General features: G+C 51.9%; 1 protein-coding gene across 1 annotated transcript; it reads left to right on the top strand.

Moving 5' to 3' along the window:
* The first annotated feature begins 108 nt into the window (after positions 1–108).
* On the top strand, positions 109–9,616 carry FAM50A (family with sequence similarity 50 member A). Its single transcript, XM_036306063.1, has 13 exons — positions 109–330; positions 1,907–1,991; positions 2,090–2,189; positions 2,427–2,572; positions 5,222–5,298; positions 5,422–5,488; positions 6,104–6,165; positions 6,394–6,470; positions 8,186–8,240; positions 8,423–8,471; positions 8,569–8,639; positions 9,154–9,264; positions 9,437–9,616. Exons 1-13 carry the CDS (start codon positions 220–222, stop codon positions 9,443–9,445), a joined length of 1,020 nt encoding a protein of 339 aa, XP_036161956.1. The 5' UTR covers positions 109–219; the 3' UTR covers positions 9,446–9,616.
* The last annotated feature ends 7,786 nt before the right edge of the window (positions 9,617–17,402 follow it).

The raw sequence follows: 17,402 nt of genomic DNA, 5'->3' as shown, positions 1-17,402 counted from the left end.
CGAGGAATGGACGGGGAACAGAGGGAGTGTGCGCGGGGGTGGGCCTCCGGGGGTCACGTGGTGGGGTGGCTGGCGCTGCTCTGGGCGTGGCGGGGCGCCCGTGCGTTCCCTGTTGGGCGACGTCACAGCGCGCGGGCGTCAGCCGAACGCCGCGGTCACCGCAGCCGGCGACTTTGCCAGGCTACTGTCGCTGTCTCCGCCGCTGCCGCCGCTGCCACCATGGCTCAGTACAAGGGCGCCGCGAGCGAGGCGGGCCGCGCCATGCACCTGATGAAAAAGCGGGAGAAGCAGCGCGAGCAGATGGAGCAGATGAAGCAGCGGATCACCGAGGTGCGGGCTGGGCGGGGCCGCCACAGAGCATGCGCGCTGCGCACTGCCCCGGCCCCCTGGGGCCCCTGGCGACCCCGGGAGGGAGACCCTTGCTCGCTGACCTCTAGCAAGGGTTAGAAGCGAGCTGGCGACTGTCTGCTCATCTGTAAAGTGGGCTCAGAAGGCTGAGCCGACCTAGCTTGTGACAAGCCTCCATCAGTCAGTGGTTCTATTGGTCACATTGGGGAGCCCCTCGCAGGCACAGAGCGTCCTGGTTCTGGCCCCCTCAGCCCTGAGAGTGAGGTCTCTGCCCTGAGCCAATGGATCCCAGGAAGGGCAGGTCCCGCAGGTCCAGGCCAATCCACCAGTTGGTGAGGCTCTTTCCAGAGCCCTTTGCCCCGCAACAAAGGTAGGCTCAGGGGTGCTAGCAGGTCACAAAGGCCTTCAGTGAGTGGGAGGTCAGGAAGGAAGGAGCTGTTCTTCCCCCTCTCCCCCCTTGGGCCTTTGCAGTAGGCTCTTCCTTTGGAATTCAGGACATGAGGGGCAAGCAGGCTCCTGCCTTAGGTACCATGGAAGCCGGGCCCAAGCAAAAGCCCTTATGCTGAGGCCTCCGTTCATGCCCCACTCAGTGCTGACTCTCTGCCAGCCAGAGGTACATTTCTCTGCTGGCCACCTCCTCCGGAGGCCACTGGCCAGAGAGGGACCTATGTGGAATGGGGCTGAACTGGAGCGAGGCCTCATGGGAAGCTGTTGGCAGCATCTGGAGCTGAGAGGGAGCCATACTGCTCAGTGAGGGAATAGGTCCCTTGGCCACTCTTCACTCTCCTGGCACCACTTGACTTGGGTCTCCAGAGCTTCATCTTAAAAGCTGGGTATCACCCCGGGCAGTGTAGCTCAGTGGTTGAGCATTGACCTATGAACCAGGAGGTCACGGTTCCATTCCCGGTCAGCGCACATTCCAAGGTTACTTGATCCTCAGTGTGGGGCGTGCAGGAGGCAGCCAATCAATGATGCTCTCTCATCATTGATGTTTCTCTCCCTCTCCCTCCTCTCTGAAATCAATTACATACATATATATATATATTTTTTTTCTTTCTTTCTTTTTTTCTTGAGCCCTGGCTGGTGTGGCTCAGTTGATTGGAGCATTGCCCTGTACACCAAAAGGTGGGAGGTTCGATTCCTGGACAGGGCACATACCTAGGTTGAGGGTTTGATTCCTGGTCGGGTCACATGCAGCAGGCAACTAATCGATATTTCTCTCTTTTCCATCCTCTCCCTAAAATCAATAAAAAAATTAAAAGGGCAGGTAGAACCCATGGATCTAGGATACTGAGGGTGCTCTGGTCCCCAGTGGGAGGTATGGAGGGGCCAGAGCAGCTCAGGGGTCACTGGAAAGCAACCCCATTTGGCTCCCTCGGCACTGAAAGAGCCCCTTGTAGCCCTGTGGAAAGTTCCATCCACTGAGGAAAGGGGACGTGTTTTCCCCAAGGTCACATTATAGGCCCGGAGCAGACCTGGGACTGGAACCCAGACCCAGGTCCCCACTTCCACCATGGCGTGGTGGGTGGCCCTCACCGCCGCTCTCCCTCCCCTACAGGAGAACATAATGAAATCCAACATTGACAAGAAGTTCTCTGCGCACTACGATGCGGTGGAGGCAGAGCTGAAGTCCAGCACCGTGGGTAAGCAAAGCACGCGTGTCACCCTCTCCTGGACCCAGGGGACTGTTTTGCTGGCTCTGGGTGACCGATCCGTATCCCCGTGCCTCCTGGTCTCACAGGACTTGTGACCCTGAATGACATGAAGGCCAAGCAGGAGGCACTGGTGAAGGAACGGGAGAAGCAGCTGGCCAAGAAGGAGCAGTCGAAGGAGCTGCAGCTGTGAGTCCTCTGTGCCGGCAGCCCCCCCCCCCCCCCTGAGGTGTAGCTAGTGCATGGGATTGGGTCATGCTGGCTTCTGCTCATCAGAGCACTGCCCATGAACTTGAAGTGACCCAGGGCAGTAGGACTCCTCAGGGTCTGCACCCCGTGGGCCTACACTGAGCCCATAGGTGGCTCTGGCTCATGGAAGGGGCCTCAGGTGAGCATGTGGTGATGATGGCTATCCATGCCTCGCAGGAAGCTGGAGAAGCTGCGAGAGAAGGAGCGCAAGAAGGAGGCCAAGCGGAAGATCTCCAGCCTGTCCTTCACGCTGGAGGAAGAGGAGGAATTGGATGAAGAGGAAGAGGAGGAGACCATGGATGAGGAGGAGTTGGAAAGGGAAGGTGAGGGCAGGCTGGGGGCACCAGGGAGGCACCCTGCCTGCAGCGCTCTGTCCCGGGTTTCTAGCTCTAAAGCAGCACATCCACCACCTAGCCTTGATCGCCCGCCATGTTTGTGGTCCCGAACTTCACATGTCAGGGCAGGAGAGAAAGAGCCAAGTCTGCAGTGTGTGTAGAGCCCTAGCCTGTTTGGTTCAGTGGATAGAGCAGGGGTGGGCAAACTTTTTGACTCGAGGGCCACAATGGGTTCTTAAACTGGACCAGAGGGCCGGAACAAAAGCATGGATGGAGTGTTTGTGTGAACTAATATAAATTCAAAGTAAACATCATTACACAAAAGGGTACGGTCTTTTTTTTTTTTTTTTAGTTTTATTCATTTCAAACGGGCCGGATCCGGCCCGCGGGCCGTAGTTTCCCCACGGCTGGGATAGAGCATCGGCCTGTGGACTAAAGGGTCCCAGGTTCAATTCCAGTCAAGGGCACATGTCCAGGTTGCGGGCCTGCGGGAGGCAGCTGACCAGTGATTCTCTCTCACCATTGATGTTTCTCTCCGTCTCCCTCTCCCTTACTCTCTGAAATCAATTTTTAAAAGTATTAAAAATACTTAAAAAAATATATATTTCTTTATTGATTTCAGAGAGGAAGGAAGAGGGAGAGATAGAAACATCAATGATAAGAGAGAATCATTGGTTGGCTGCCTCCTGCACACCCCCTACTGGGGATCGAGCCCGCAACTCAGGCATGTGCTCTTGGCCGGAATCGAACCCTGGACCCCTCAGTCCGCAGGCCAACGCTCTATCCACTAAGCCAAACCGGCTAGGGCTAAAAATATTTTTAAAAAGCTGAGTTGGGGCGGGGGCTTGCCTTTAGTGGCAGTGAGTCAGAGCCAGTCATGTGAGCCCCGTCCAGGGGCATGGGATCTTCAGTGCGAGAGGTTGTCAGAGCGAGCTGCTGAAGGTACCATGAAAAATGGACCAAGGACGGGAGAGAATGGTCTAGATCAGGCCGGCTGGTAGAACTTTCTGTGATGATGGAAATGTCTGTGCTGCCAGGTGGCCACTGAACATGTGGCTCGTGTGACTGGGGCACTGAATTGTTAAATTGTGTTTGATTAATTTCAATGTAAATTGACAGCCACAGAAATTCAGTGGCTACTTATGGGGCCGTGCAGGTCTTTTTTTTTTTTTTTTTTTTTTTAAATATATTTTATTGATTTTTTACAGAGAGGAAGAGAGAGAGAGATAGAGAGTTAGAAACATCGATGAGAGAGAAACATCGATCAGCTGCCTCCTGCACATCCCCCACTGGGGAAGTGCCCACAACCCAGGTACATGCCCTTGACCAGAATCGAACCCGGGACCTTTCAGTCCGCAGGCCAACGCTCTATCCACTGAGCCAAACCGGTTTCGGCCATGCAGGTCTTAGCTGAGGAAACAAGGGGCTATAGGGACAACTTGGAAAGGCTGGGGAGCAAGGACAAAGCCAGCAGGAGGGCCCCGTGTGCCCTGCACCTGCTCCATGCTGGGCCAGGGTCAAGACAGATGGACAAAAGCAGGGGACTGTTGCCCTGGGCGGTGTGGCTCAGTTGGTTGAGCGTCGACCTATGAACAAGGAGGTCACTCTTGTAACAGTGTCAAGGGTGCTAAGTCCAGCAGGTTGAAGAACCACTGTTTTAGTTCATGTCCCAGTTGGGGAATCTGAGTCTCAGAGTCCAGGATGTTGGCAAGGCTGGCCTTTCCTTCCCTTCTCCCAGTTGGCTCTGAGTGGGAAAAAGGAATATCGTGCATTTTGGGGTTATTGTGAGGATTAAATGAGACAACAGATATGTGGCTGTGGGACCTGGCCAGGTAGCTCAGTTGGTTAGAGTGACATCCCAGTATGCCAAGCTTGTGGGTTCGATGCCCTATCAGGGCACATACAAGAATCAACTAATGGCCCAGCTGGCGTGGCTCAGTGGTTAAGTGTTGACCTATGAACCAGGAGGTCACATTTTGATTGCCGGTCAGGGCACATGCCTGGGTTGCTGGCTCGATCCTCAATGTGGGGCATGCAGGAGGCAGCCGATCAATGATTCTCTCTCATCATTGATGTTTCTGTCTTTCCCTCCCTCTCCCTTCCTCTCTGAAATCAATAAAAATATATTTTTTTAAAAAAAGAATCAACTAATGAATGCATAAATAAGTGGAACAACAAATCAATGTTTCTCTCTCTCTCTTTCTCTCTTTTCCCCTCTCCCTTCCTCTCTCTCACTCTTTCTCTCAAAAAATCATTTTAAAAAAAGATGTGACTGTGATGAGCACAACTCCTGGAACAGAGGGAGCCCTCTCCCAAGCACCCATCCCTCAGTGGATGCCCTACCCATCCAATGCAATGGGTCCTTTGCTCCCTCAGACACTGGCCCTAATGCCATCAGGTCACAGCTGATGGAAGAACGCAGTACATGTATATGCACATGCGCGTGTGTGTGCATATGCATGTGGAACCTGCAGTCCCAGTGGCAGTGCAGGCTGCTGTGACGGGGAGCAGAGGGCAATGTGTCCCAGCCAGGGTGGTCTAGGAAGCCTCCAAGGAGGTGGCATTTGAGCTGGGGCCCAAGTGACAAAGGTCCAGGACCCATCGTGCAGCTGACCCCTGTGTTTCCTTTGGCTCCAGAGATCCCCACAAAGAAGAGGAAATTGGGGAAGAACCCAGATGTGGACACAAGCTTTTTGCCTGACCGTGACCGTGAGGTAAAAGCAGCTTGACCCCAGCCCTGGCCCTGACCTTGGCAGAGGCTTTTGCTCAGGGAGTGGGGCCCTGCATGCCCGCTGAGCAGCCTGGGGCGTCCTCCCTGTACCCCTTTCCTCTCCCAGGAGGAGGAGAATCGGCTCCGGGAAGAGCTGCGGCAAGAGTGGGAAGCCAAGCAGGAGAAGATCAAGAGTGAGTGCTCATGCCCTAGCTGGTTTGGCTCAGTGGATAGAGCATCGGCCCACGAACTGAAGGATTGTGGGTTCATTTCCGGTCAAGGGCATGTACTTCGGTTCAGGCTCCATCCCCAGTCCCCAGCCCCGGTCAGGGCACATGTGGGAGGCAACCAGTCGATATGTCTCTCCCACATTGATGTTTCTCTCTCTGTGCCTCTCCCTCTCCCTTCCGCTCTCTCTAAAAATCAATGGAAAATATCCTCAGTTGAGGATTAACAAACAAAAAGAGTGGTGACAGGTTTGGAGTACTGATTGGGGTGGCTCCTCCGAGTCCCTCCAGGGTGATGAGTTGAGATGTTGAGGTGCCCTGCTCCTCCTGGCAGCATCCCAGGACACGGGGGTCTCCACATCAAGGGGAGCAACAGGGAATTGGTGGGGGACTGTTCAGTGATACCCATCCACCCCATTGAAAACAAAACAAAAAGAGTGAGTGCTCACAAAGTGGGACCTGCATGGCCCAGCCTGGGGTGCTGGGCCAGTGAGAGCCCTGGGCTGAAGGCTAAGCCCCAGGGAGCTTGCGGGGGCTGGGGACTCATGGTTCTGGAGACTAAGTGGCAATTCTGCTTTGTAGGTGAAGAAATTGAAATCACCTTCAGTTACTGGGATGGCTCTGGACACCGGCGGACAGTCAAGGTGGGCAGTGTGGGGCCTGCAGCCCACGCCCTGTGTTCCTCAGATTCCGTGAGGAGGAGCTGCAGTCCTGGCTTTGGAACCTGCAGGCCCCTTCCTGTGGGTGGCCCCTGGGTATCCTGGGGGGAGCAGGGAAGAGGGCCTGGCCACCTGTGACGGTGACAGCTCCGGGGTCCCATCTTTCCCTCCCAACTTTCTGGTATCCTGGGTGCCGGCTGGGGCCTCATGCAGATGAAAAAAGGCAACACTATGCAGCAGTTCCTGCAGAAGGCGCTTGAGATCCTGCGCAAAGACTTCAGTGAGCTCAGGTAGGGTGTATGTGCACGTGTATGAGCAGGTATGAAAGTGTGTGTGTGCATGTGTGAACATGTATGTGCATGTGGAACCTGCTGTCCCAGCCCTGGTACCAGAAGCCCCAAGTTGTGTCTGCTGCTTGTGGCTCACCAAGATGACTGCTCCCTGGGTACGAAAGTGGCATGCGGCACTGTGCTACTGAGAAGAGGGTCAGGATTCTTTTTATATATATATACTAGAGGCCCGGTGCATAGATTTGTTCACCAGTGGGGTCCCTCAGTGTGGCCTATGGGGATCGGGCCGAAACCAGCAATCCAATGCCGCCTGCCACTCCTGCCTGCAGCTCCCATTCATGCCGGCCCCGCTGTGCCTGCCACAGACTCACACCCAGTCAGTCCCAATCAGAAGAGTCTCGGCCGCTGCGGTGGCACTTGCCTGGTGCTCACCAGCCATGAGCCCTGTGTTTGGCACCCCTCTGTCAGCTGAGTGGTGCTTCTGCTGTGGGAGCACACTGATCACCAGGGGGCAGCTCCTGGGTTGAGCGTCTGCCCCCTGGTGGTCAGTACACGTCATAATGACCTGTGGTTTGGTTGTTTAGTCTTTCGGTCGGTCAGTCACTTAGGCTTTTATATATATAAACTAGTGGCCTGGTGCACGAAATTTGTGCATGGGGGGTGTTCCCTCAGCCCAGCCTACACCCTCTCCAATCGAGGACCCCTTGGGGGATGTCCTAAACTGACAGTCAGACATGCCTCTCGCAATCTGGGACCGCTGGCTCCTAACCGCTCACCTGCCTGCCTGCCTGATTGCCCCTAACTGCCTTTGCCTGCCTGCCTGATTGCCCCTAACCCCTCTGCCTGCCTGCCTGATCTCACCCTTCACTGCTCTCCCCTGCCAGCCTGATTGCCCCCAACTGCCCTCCCCTGCTGGCTTTATTGCCTCTAACTGCCTCTGCCTCAGCCCCTACCACCATGGCTTTGTCTGGAAGGAAGTCAGAAGTCCAGAAGATGGCTGGTCAACCTGGTCTAATTAGCATATTACCTTTTATTAGTATAGATATATTTTTTAAAAATATATTTTATTGATTTTTTACAGAGAAGAAGGGAGAGGGATAGAGAGTCAGAAACATCGATGAGAGAGAAACATTGATCAGCTGCCTCCTGCACACTCCCCACTGGGGACGTGCCCACAACCAAGGTACATGCCCTTGACCGGAATCGAACCTGGGACCCTTGAGTCCGCAGGCTGACGCTCTATCCACTGAGCCAAACTGGTCAGGGCTAGTATAGATATTTTTAAAATTTATTTTGAATATATTTTTATTGACTTTAGAGAGGAAGGGAGAGGGAGAGAGAAACATCAATGATGAGAGAATCATTGATCAGCTGCCTCCTGCACGCCCCCTACTGGGGATCAATCCCACAACCCGGGCATGTGCCCTGACTAGGAATTGAACCGTGACTTCCTGGTTCATAGGTCAACGCTCAACCACTTAGCCACGCCAGCCGGGCAGGATTCTTTTTCCATTCCTGTCACCACACACAGCTTAGGTGGGAGCATGGGCCTTTGCTCTTTAGCCCAGAGGTGGAGGACAGTGGGTGCTACTCCTGGCCTCACCAAACCTAGCAGTCAGCCTCCAAGCAGTCAGGGTTGCCTCCCAGCTCTGGCACTGGTCTCCTTGGCTGGCTGCTGCTTCATCCATCCGTTCCCTCCTGCCTTTCTCCCTCAGGTCAGCAGGGGTGGAGCAGCTCATGTACATCAAGGAGGACCTCATAATACCCCACGTGAGTCCCCTCTCTTCCCACAGCCCTGGAAGGGGGAGGGGTGGCGGGCATTGGCCTGCCTGGGGGCTTCGTACGGACAGTCTGCTCTGCTCTGGGCTTTGGCTCGGGCTGGGGAGCGCAGTGTTGGGTGGGAGAGGCTGGGATGGGTCATCAGCCATGTCTTTCCTGCCCTTGGCTCCTAGCACCACAGCTTCTACGATTTCATCGTCACCAAGGCCCGAGGGAAGAGTGGTGAGTGCGCCCGGCCCAGCCCCTCACCTTCCCCAGCAACTCGCCCGCACATCTCAGGGCAGCAGCCTGAAGGTGGGCTGGCTGCTTCTCCCCGTAGGCCCACTCTTCAATTTCGATGTTCATGATGATGTGCGGCTGCTCAGCGATGCCACTGTGGAGAAGGACGAGGTACAGGGGTGCAGGGGCGCTGGGCCAGGGGAGGGAGGAGCAGTGGACGGAAGGAGAAGTGAAGTCAGGCCCTGGAGAGCATTATGCTGAGTGAAATAAGCCAGTCAGAGAAAGACAAGTATCACATGATCTCATTTATATGTGGAATCTAATGTACAAAATAAGCTAATGAATGGAGTGGATCCAGAGACAAGGAAGCATGGAACAGACTTCAGAATATCGGAGGGAAGGTGGGGGAGGGTGGGTGGGTGGGAAGAGATCAACCAAAGACCTTGTATGCATAGCTGCATAACCCATGGACACAGACAATAGGGTGGTGAAGGCCTGGGGCGGGGGGTGGGGTGGACTAGAAGGGGTCAATGGGGAAAAATAGGGGACATGTGTAATACTTTCAACAATAAAGATTAAAAAGAGAGAGAGAGAGAGAGAGAGAGAGAGAGAGAGAGAGAGAGAGAAGTCAGGTTCCCGGGTGGCCCTGAGCACAAGGCCTGGCTGGCCCTTCTCCCTTCCTCAGTCACATGCGGGCAAGGTGGTGCTAAGGAGCTGGTATGAGAAAAACAAGCACATCTTCCCCGCCAGCCGCTGGGAACCCTATGACCCTGAGAAGAAGTGGGACAAGTACACGGTAAGAAGGCCCCACTGAGGCGGCCTGCTGCTGGGCTGGTCAGTGGGAGCTGGGGGTTGGACGCTGGCCTGGCTGGGGTGGGCTGCACTGTTCCGCTAGCGGGCCACAGCGATAGGCCAGCCCACCCCACTCAGCTCGGCTTCCCTTCTCTGTCCCTTTGTCCTCACACCAGATCCGGTGAATGCAGAGGTGAAGCAGGCTCACTCCCCCAGTCCCCTCTGGTCTCCCCACTGCCCGGGTCTCCAGGACTCCAGAAACCCAGCTCCCCCATCCTGTGATGTCACTGATCATCCCCTGCCCCTGATACTGTCAGTTACTGCTTTTTTCTTTGCAATAAAGAAGTTGTGCCTGGCTGGTATGGCTCAGTGGTTGAGCGTCGACCTATGAACCAGGAGGTCATGATTCCATTCCTGGTCAGGGCACATGCCTGTGTTGTAAGCTCGATCCCTAGTGTGAGGCGTGCAGGAGGCAGCCAATCAGTGATTCTCTCTCATCATTGATGTTTCTATCTCTCCCTCTCCCTCTCTGAAATCAATAAAAATATATTTAAAAAAAAAAAAGAAATGCAGTTGTCAGAGTCAGAGCACCTATACTGTGTTTTATTTAAAAAACACATTTTTTTTGCCCTGGCCAGTTTGGCTCAGTGGATAGAGCATCGGCCTCCAGATTGAAGGGTCCTGAATTCGATTCCGGTCAAGGGCACATACCTCGGTCGCAGGCTCTGGTTGCTCGATCTCTGGCCCCGGTTGGGGCTTGTGCAGAAGGCAACCAATCAATGTGTCTCTCTCACATTGATGTTTTTCTCTCTCTGTCTGTCCCCCTCCCTTCCACTCTCTCTAAAAAGCAGTGGAGGGATATCCTCTGGTGAGGATTTAAAAAAAGAAAGAAAGAAAAACAATACATTTTTGAGATAAAATTCACGATAACATATAGTTCACCATTTTAGCGATTTGCAGGTGTGCAATGCAGGGGTATTTCCTACACTGACAATGTTGTGCAACCATCACCTCTATCTAGTTTCAGAATATTTCCAGCACCCCAAAAGGAGACCCCATAGCCATTAACAGTCTTTCCCCCAGCCCCTGGCAGCCCTACTCTACTTTGTCTGTGTGGATTTGCCTATTCTGGAAATTTCACATAAGTGGAATCATACAGCAATTGTGGTCTTTGTGTCTGGCAAGAAAGTGTGTGTTTGGTGGGGTGGGAGGGTGGAAGAGGATTGGGCAGGAATGTGAGTCTGTGGAGGGAGAAGGGGGGCATTTACAAGCCACAAGGGCCTGGGCAGGTCCAGCTGTCCCTGCAGCCAGCCCGCCTTCCCCAAGGCACCAGCGTGGCATTGTGGTTCTTTACTGTGAGTGGGAGGGGTGTTCCACTCCAGGCCTCCCTCCCGGGCCCTGGGGCTCCTTTTGTGTCTCTAAGCTGCTTGTTCTATAGGGCTCAGGGCTGTTATGTGGCTCCCAGTTACCCTACATCACCACCACAGCTGTGCAAACCCACCCTGGCCTTCCTTGCTGGGCCCTTCCCAGTATTTCTCCTGAGTCCCGACATGAGAAGGCTGCTATGAGCCTGGCCGGTGTGGCTCAGAGGTTGAGCATCCACCTATGAACCAGGAGGTCACAGTTCAATGCCCAGTCAGGGCACATGCCTGGGTTGTGGCCTTGATCCCCAGTGTGGGGCGTGTGCAGGAGGCAGCCAATCAACGATTCTCTCTCATCATTGATGTTTCTCTCTCTCCCTATACCTTCCTCTCTGAAACCAATTTAAATATATATATTAAAGAGAGAAGGCTGTTACCCAGCCAGGTGTAGCTCAGCGGTTGAGCATTGACCCAGGAACCAAGAGGTCGCCGGTTGGATTTCTGGTCAGGGCATATGCCCAGGTTGTGGGCTCGATCCCCAGTGGGGGTCGTGCAGGAGGCAGCCGATCAATGATTCTCTCTCATCATTGCTGTTTCTATCTCTCCCTCTCCCTTCCTCTCTGAAATCAATTAAAAAAAAAAAAAAAAAAAATATATATATATATATATATATATATATATTAAAAGAAAGAGAAGGCTGCTATGAGTGTCCTGCTCAGACTGCCCTGCCCCAGTGTGGGTGGCTTTCACGGCCCCAAGGGGGGAATCTGGCTTAGCGATGGCTGCTCCCCCATTCCCCTTGGGTAAACTGAGGCAGACACACCTGGCTCCAGGATGCCGAGGAAAACAAACTGACCACTCCTTGCTCCTACCCTTCTTCCCCTTGCCTGACACCAAGCGAGGGGACAGGAGCCCTACCGGCCTGGCTCAGTGGTTGAGCTTTGACCTATGAACCAGGAAGTCATGGTTTGATTCCTGGTCAGGGCGCATGCCCGGGTTGCAGGCTCCATCCCCAGCAGGGGGCATGCAGGAGGCAGCCGATCCATGATTCTCTCTCATCATTAATGTTTCTATCTCTCTCTTTCCCTCTCTCTTCCTCTCTGAAATCAATAAAAATATATTTTTTAAAAAAACAGAGGGCAGGAGACAGCAGCTGGCTGGTAGGGAGCTTCCCAGCTCTGGGTCTGGCCCCACCTCCCTGTGGGCTTTGCTGGGTGTGGAGACTCCTATGCACTTCTGCAGGCAGGACCCTGTGTTCTGTTCAGCCACGGCCTGGGGAGGCCTGGCTGGTAGCTAGCAGCTCTCCGGCTTCTAGGCCCTGGGTCTGGGATGTGGCCATCTGGGGTCACTGGAGGAGGGAGGAGGGAGAAATAGACCAGAGCACCTCGGGCACAGCCGGGAGGGGGTGGCCAGGCCTGACCTTAGGTCGTGAACAAGTCTGGGCAACCTCAATGGGACCTTTTGTTTGGTTCCAGGAACCCTAGAGAGGGGATTGTTTGGCCTTCTGCACCAACCCCCTCCTGCATTCTTGGAGAAGCCACCAGAAGAGCAGGCTTCCCAGGGAAATGAGCCCCTCTCAGCCACCTCATCCGATGGCGGATGTTTCCAAGGGAGCCGCCTTCGGTCTCGTACCTTCAGGAAAACAAGCTCCTTGAGACCCAATTTTGGGTCCTGGCAGAGAAGGAGCTGGTTTCTGGAAGTGCCCCCCCGCCCCCCGCTAAGTTCCTGGGAGGTTGGGCTGAGGCAGAAAGGAGCCCTTTGGGGTGAGGATCAAGGGGCAGGAGGACTGTCAGGGAAGGAGACCTACTTCCTTGTGGCCAGTGAAGAGATGGGAAAGGCTGCACCACGGGGGGGGGGGGGGTGGCTGAGGGAGGACCCCTTGTCCTCAGTGAGGACTGTGGCAGCAGCCTGGAAGAGCATTGGCAAAACAATCTTCTTTTAAAAAATAACATATTTTTATTGATTTCAGAGAGGAAGGGAGAGGGGGAGAGAGAGAAACATCAGTAATGAGAGAGAATCATTGAGGGCTGCCTCCTGCATGTCCTATATTGGGGATCAAGCCTGCAACCCAGGCATGTGCCCTGACTGGAAATGGAACCGTGACCTCCTGGTTCATAGGTCGATGCTCAACCACTGAGCCATGCCTGCCCGGCAGGAGCAAGCTTCTTGCAGCGGTCCCCTGAGTTTCTGCCAGGAGAGGGGACTGTCCAGCCCAGGCCTCTCTCCTTGGGACCTTCGATTCATATGAATATGAGGCTCAGAGGCCAGGTTGGGTGGCGCAGAGAGTAGTTGTGGGGCTGCTGTCAGATGCTCTAACTTCATGAGGTCACTGAAGCCAGTAAGGAATCAAAACAATAGCCCTGCTGGTGTGGCTCAGTGGATAGAGTGTCAGCCTGCGGACTGAAGGGTCCCAGATTCGATTCCAGTCAAGGGCGCATGCCTGGGTTGCGGGCTTGATCCCCAGTGGGGGGCATGCAGGAGGCAGCCAATCAATGATTCTCTCTCATCACTGATGTTTCTATCTCTCTTTCCTTCTCCCTCATCATTGATGTTTCTATCTCTCTTTCCCTCTCCCTTTCTCTCTGAAATCAATAAAGCCATATTTAAAAAAAAAACACAACATTTCTAGGGACCAGTGTTCCAAAGCCAGTGGTGGGCTAGATCCCAAAGACACAAGGGAGAGATGAAGGCCAGCTGTACCTTGTTTGCCCAGGCTTCATTCAGTGTGTGTGTGTGTGTGTGTGTGTGTGTGTGTGTGTGTGTGTGTGTAAACAACCAACAGGGAAACAGAAAATGAACAAGCAAGATGACCTCGAAGCTGACAAGAATGACAAGTCAGCCATTCCAAAACTGGGTAGTGGGTGATCCACTTGCAAAGACATGAGGTGAGCAGGGACTGGAATGGAGGGAAGGAAGGAGGGGAAGGAGAGGCAGGGAGGAAACATCACAGAGGTAGCTGAGCAAAAGCGGGGAATGCTGATCTTTTCTTGTTTACCTTGATCTGTTCTTCAGAGGCCGGAAATTCACCTGGTGCACACATCAGCATGAAAGGGTGGACCTGCTGATGCCTCACCTCTGCCCAGCTCTCTGACCCAGTTCTCACAATGCCCCCAACAAAGAAGCGTTTGCTCTTGTCACTTAATATATCTGAATCTCTTACATCTCTCTCTCTGTATGTGCATGCAGAGCCTCTTCATTCTTTTTTTTAAAGCAGCACAATTAATTTTTTGGATATTGGCAAATTCTTTTCCCTGGTACCTGACCCATTTTGCAGCTCCACCAGCAGGTGAGAGAATCGTGGCTCCCTTGAGCTTCACCTATAGGGTACTGTTACTTCCCACCAGGGAATATATGCAACCTGAGATGGGACATGTGGTCTCTTAGTGTGGGTCCTATTTTTCCAACTGAGGAAAAATTCATATAACAAAAATAACCATTAACCATTTAAAAATGCACATTTGGTAGCATTTCATACATTCACAATGTTGTGCAACCATCACCTTCGTCTAATTCCAGGACATTTTCATCACTTCTAAAGGAAACTCCATACCCATTAAACAGTCCCTGGCAACCATTTACTTTCTACTTATATACATTTTCTTGTTCTGGAAGTTTCACATAAATGAAAGTATACAATTAAATCTCTATATAGATAGAAAGGCATCCCATTTTCATGGATTGGAAGACTCAATACTGTCAGGATGACTGTATTAAGTTTCTATTGCAGTGTAACAAATTAACAAAAATTCAGTAGCTTAAAACAATACTCATTTATTACCTGACAGTTTCTACAGGTTAAAAGTCTGGACCTGATGGACCTGGAACCTCTGCTCAGGGTCTCCCTAGGCTGCAATCAAGGTTGGCTAGGCTGCTCTCTCATGTGAGGCTCAGTGTCCTCTTCCAAGCTCATATGGTTCTGGGTAGAATTCAGTTCCTGTGACTACAGGACTGAGGTCTCTGTTCTCTCATTAGCTATCCTATATAATAAAAGGATAATATGCAAATCGACCAAACGGCAGAATGACCGGTCGCTATGATGTGCACTGACCACCAGGGAGCAGACACTCAATACAGGAGCTGTCCCTTGGTGGTCAGTGCGCTCCCCGGAGTGCCGCTCAGCCAGAAGCCAACCTCACAGCTGGCAAGCACAGCAATGGTGGCGGGAGCCTCTCCCACCTCCACGGCTTAGGCCCGTCAGTCGGACATCCCCCAAGGGCTCCCAGACTGCGAGAGGGTGCAGGCCTGGCTGAGGGAGCCCCCCCTCCATGCACAGATTTCGTGCACCAGGCCTCTAGTTGTCTACATAATGCTTTCAGCTCCTAGAGGCCACCTAAAGTTCCTTGCCACCTGGTCCCCTCCATAGCCCCTCTCATGCTTCAAATCTATCCCTACAGGAAGGTTCCAGTCTTGGTTAAGCGCTCATCTTACTAGGCCAGGCCCACCCAGATAATTTCCTCTTTGATGAACTCAAAGTCAGCTGATTAGTAACCTAACCATGGGAGCCTGTGTCGAGGTTCTGCTCTGCCTCACGGGAAAGGGGTTGTATAGGTCTGTACACTAGGAAGCAGGAACCTTGGGGTCATCTTAGAATTCTGCCCCCAAATGACAACTCCCCCGCCCCCGAAGTGATCTTTAAATTTGATGTAATCCCTACCCCAATCCCAACATGCTTTTCTGTAGAAATTGACAAACTGACCCTCAAATGATAAAGAAATGCAAAGGACTTAGATTCTAGGTCCTAGAATATCCAAAACAGTTTTGAAAAAGAATGGAGTTGGAGGAATCACATTACCTGAATTGAAAACTTATTATGAAGCTACAAGAATCAAAGCAGTGTGGTAAAGGTGCAAGGATGGGTGTAGAGGTGAATGGCACAGAATTAGGATTCCAGGCATAAATCCTTACATTTATGATGTTTAATAAATGGTGCTGGACCAGTCAGATATCTGAATGGAAAAAGTGGACTTTAACCCTGATGTTATGGGTTGAATTGTGTCCCCTGGGAAGATATGTCCATGTCCTGTTTCCCTGTGAATGGGACCTGATGTAGAGGCAGAGTCTTTGCAGATGTGAAACAGTTAAAATGAGGCCAGACTGGAGAAGAGTACACCCTAATCCAATATGATTAGTGTCCTTCTAAGAAGAGAGGAGCCCTAGCCGGTTTGGCTTAGTGGATAGAGAGTTGGCCCACGACTGAAGGGTCCCAGGTTTGATTCTGGTCAAGGGCACGTACCTCTGTTGCAGGCTCGATCCCTGGCCCTGGTCAGGGCGCATGGGGAAGGCAACCAATCGATGTGTCTCTCTGTGTGTCTCTCCCCCTCCCTTCCACTCTCTAAAAAATCAATGGGAAAATATCCTTGGGTGAGGATTAACAAAAAACAAAAAACAAAAAAAAGAGGAGGAGGAGGAGGAGGGGGAGAAGAGAGGAGACAGACAGACAAGGAGAATGCCACGTGACAAGAGAGACTGGCGTGTGGCATCGACAAACCATGGAATGCTAAGGATTGCCAGCCACTCAGAAGCTGGAAGAGACAATAAGGGCCCTCCCCTAGAGCCTCTGGAGGGAGTGTGGGCTGGCCCACTCCTCAATTTCATTTTATATATATACTGTATATATTTCATTTATTTCAGAGAGGAAGGGAGAGGGAGGGACAGAAACATCTGTCTTCTGCACACCCCCTACTGGGGATTGAGCCCGCAACCCGGGCATCATGTGCCCTTGGCCGGAATTGAACACAGGACCCTTCAGTCTGCAGGCCGATACTCTATCCACTGAGCCAAACTGGCTAGGGCCCACTCTTCGATTTCAGACTTCTGGCCTTCAGAACTAGGAGAGAAGAAATGTCCATTGTCTTAGCTATGCAGTTTGTGGGATTTTGTTATGGCAGCCACAGGAAACACACACCATCCAGAAAAATGAACTTGACATGAGTTGTAGACCTAAAAGTAAAAGCTAAAACTAAATAACATCTAAATAAAACATGGGAGCCCAGCTGGCATGGCTCAGTGGTTGAGCATTAACCTATGAACCGGGAGGTCACGGTTAGATTTTGGGTCAGGGCACATGCCCGGGTTGCAGGCTCGGTCCCCAGTGTGGAGCGTGCAGGAGGCAGTCGACCAATGATTCTCTCTCATCACTGATGTTTCTATCTCTCCCTCTCCCTCTCCTTTCCTCTCTGAAATCAATAAAAAATATATTTACAAAAAAGGGGTACTATTCTTACAGCTTTTCTGTAAGTTTGAAATAACTTCAAATTATAAAGTTAAAAAGAAAGTAACCATTTCTATGCAACATTTGACTGGAGGTTCTAACCAGGGCAATTGGGCAATAAAATTAAATACAAGTCATCCAGATTGGAAAGGAAGAGTAAAACTATCTCTTTTCTCAAATGACATAATCTTGTGTATGCAAAATCCTAAGAAATCCACTAAAAACTATCAGAGCTAATAAATGAGTTCAGCAAAGTTGCAGGATAAAAGATCATTCATTACCCAAAAGCAACGGCATTTCTGTACCCTAGCAATGAAAAATCCAAAATGCAATCAAGAAAGCAATTCCATTGACAAACAGCATCGAAAAGAATAAAATACTTAGGGATAAATTTAACAAAAGAAATACAAGATTTGTACACTGACAACTACAAAATATCATTGAAAAAAATGAAAGAAAACCTAAATAAATAGGAAGACTTCTGCTTAAGTCAGTTCTCCAGAGAAATAGAACAGTGTACACACACACACAATGTATTTTGAGGAATTAGCTCATGTGATTGTGGGGGCT

This window comes from Myotis myotis, unplaced genomic scaffold (genome assembly GCF_014108235.1).
Source record: "Myotis myotis isolate mMyoMyo1 unplaced genomic scaffold, mMyoMyo1.p scaffold_m19_p_4, whole genome shotgun sequence".
In the NCBI taxonomy this organism is placed as follows: Eukaryota; Metazoa; Chordata; class Mammalia; order Chiroptera; family Vespertilionidae; genus Myotis; species Myotis myotis.
The sequence above is the reverse complement of the archived record's forward strand: the minus strand, read 5'-3'. Positions and strand labels throughout refer to the sequence as shown.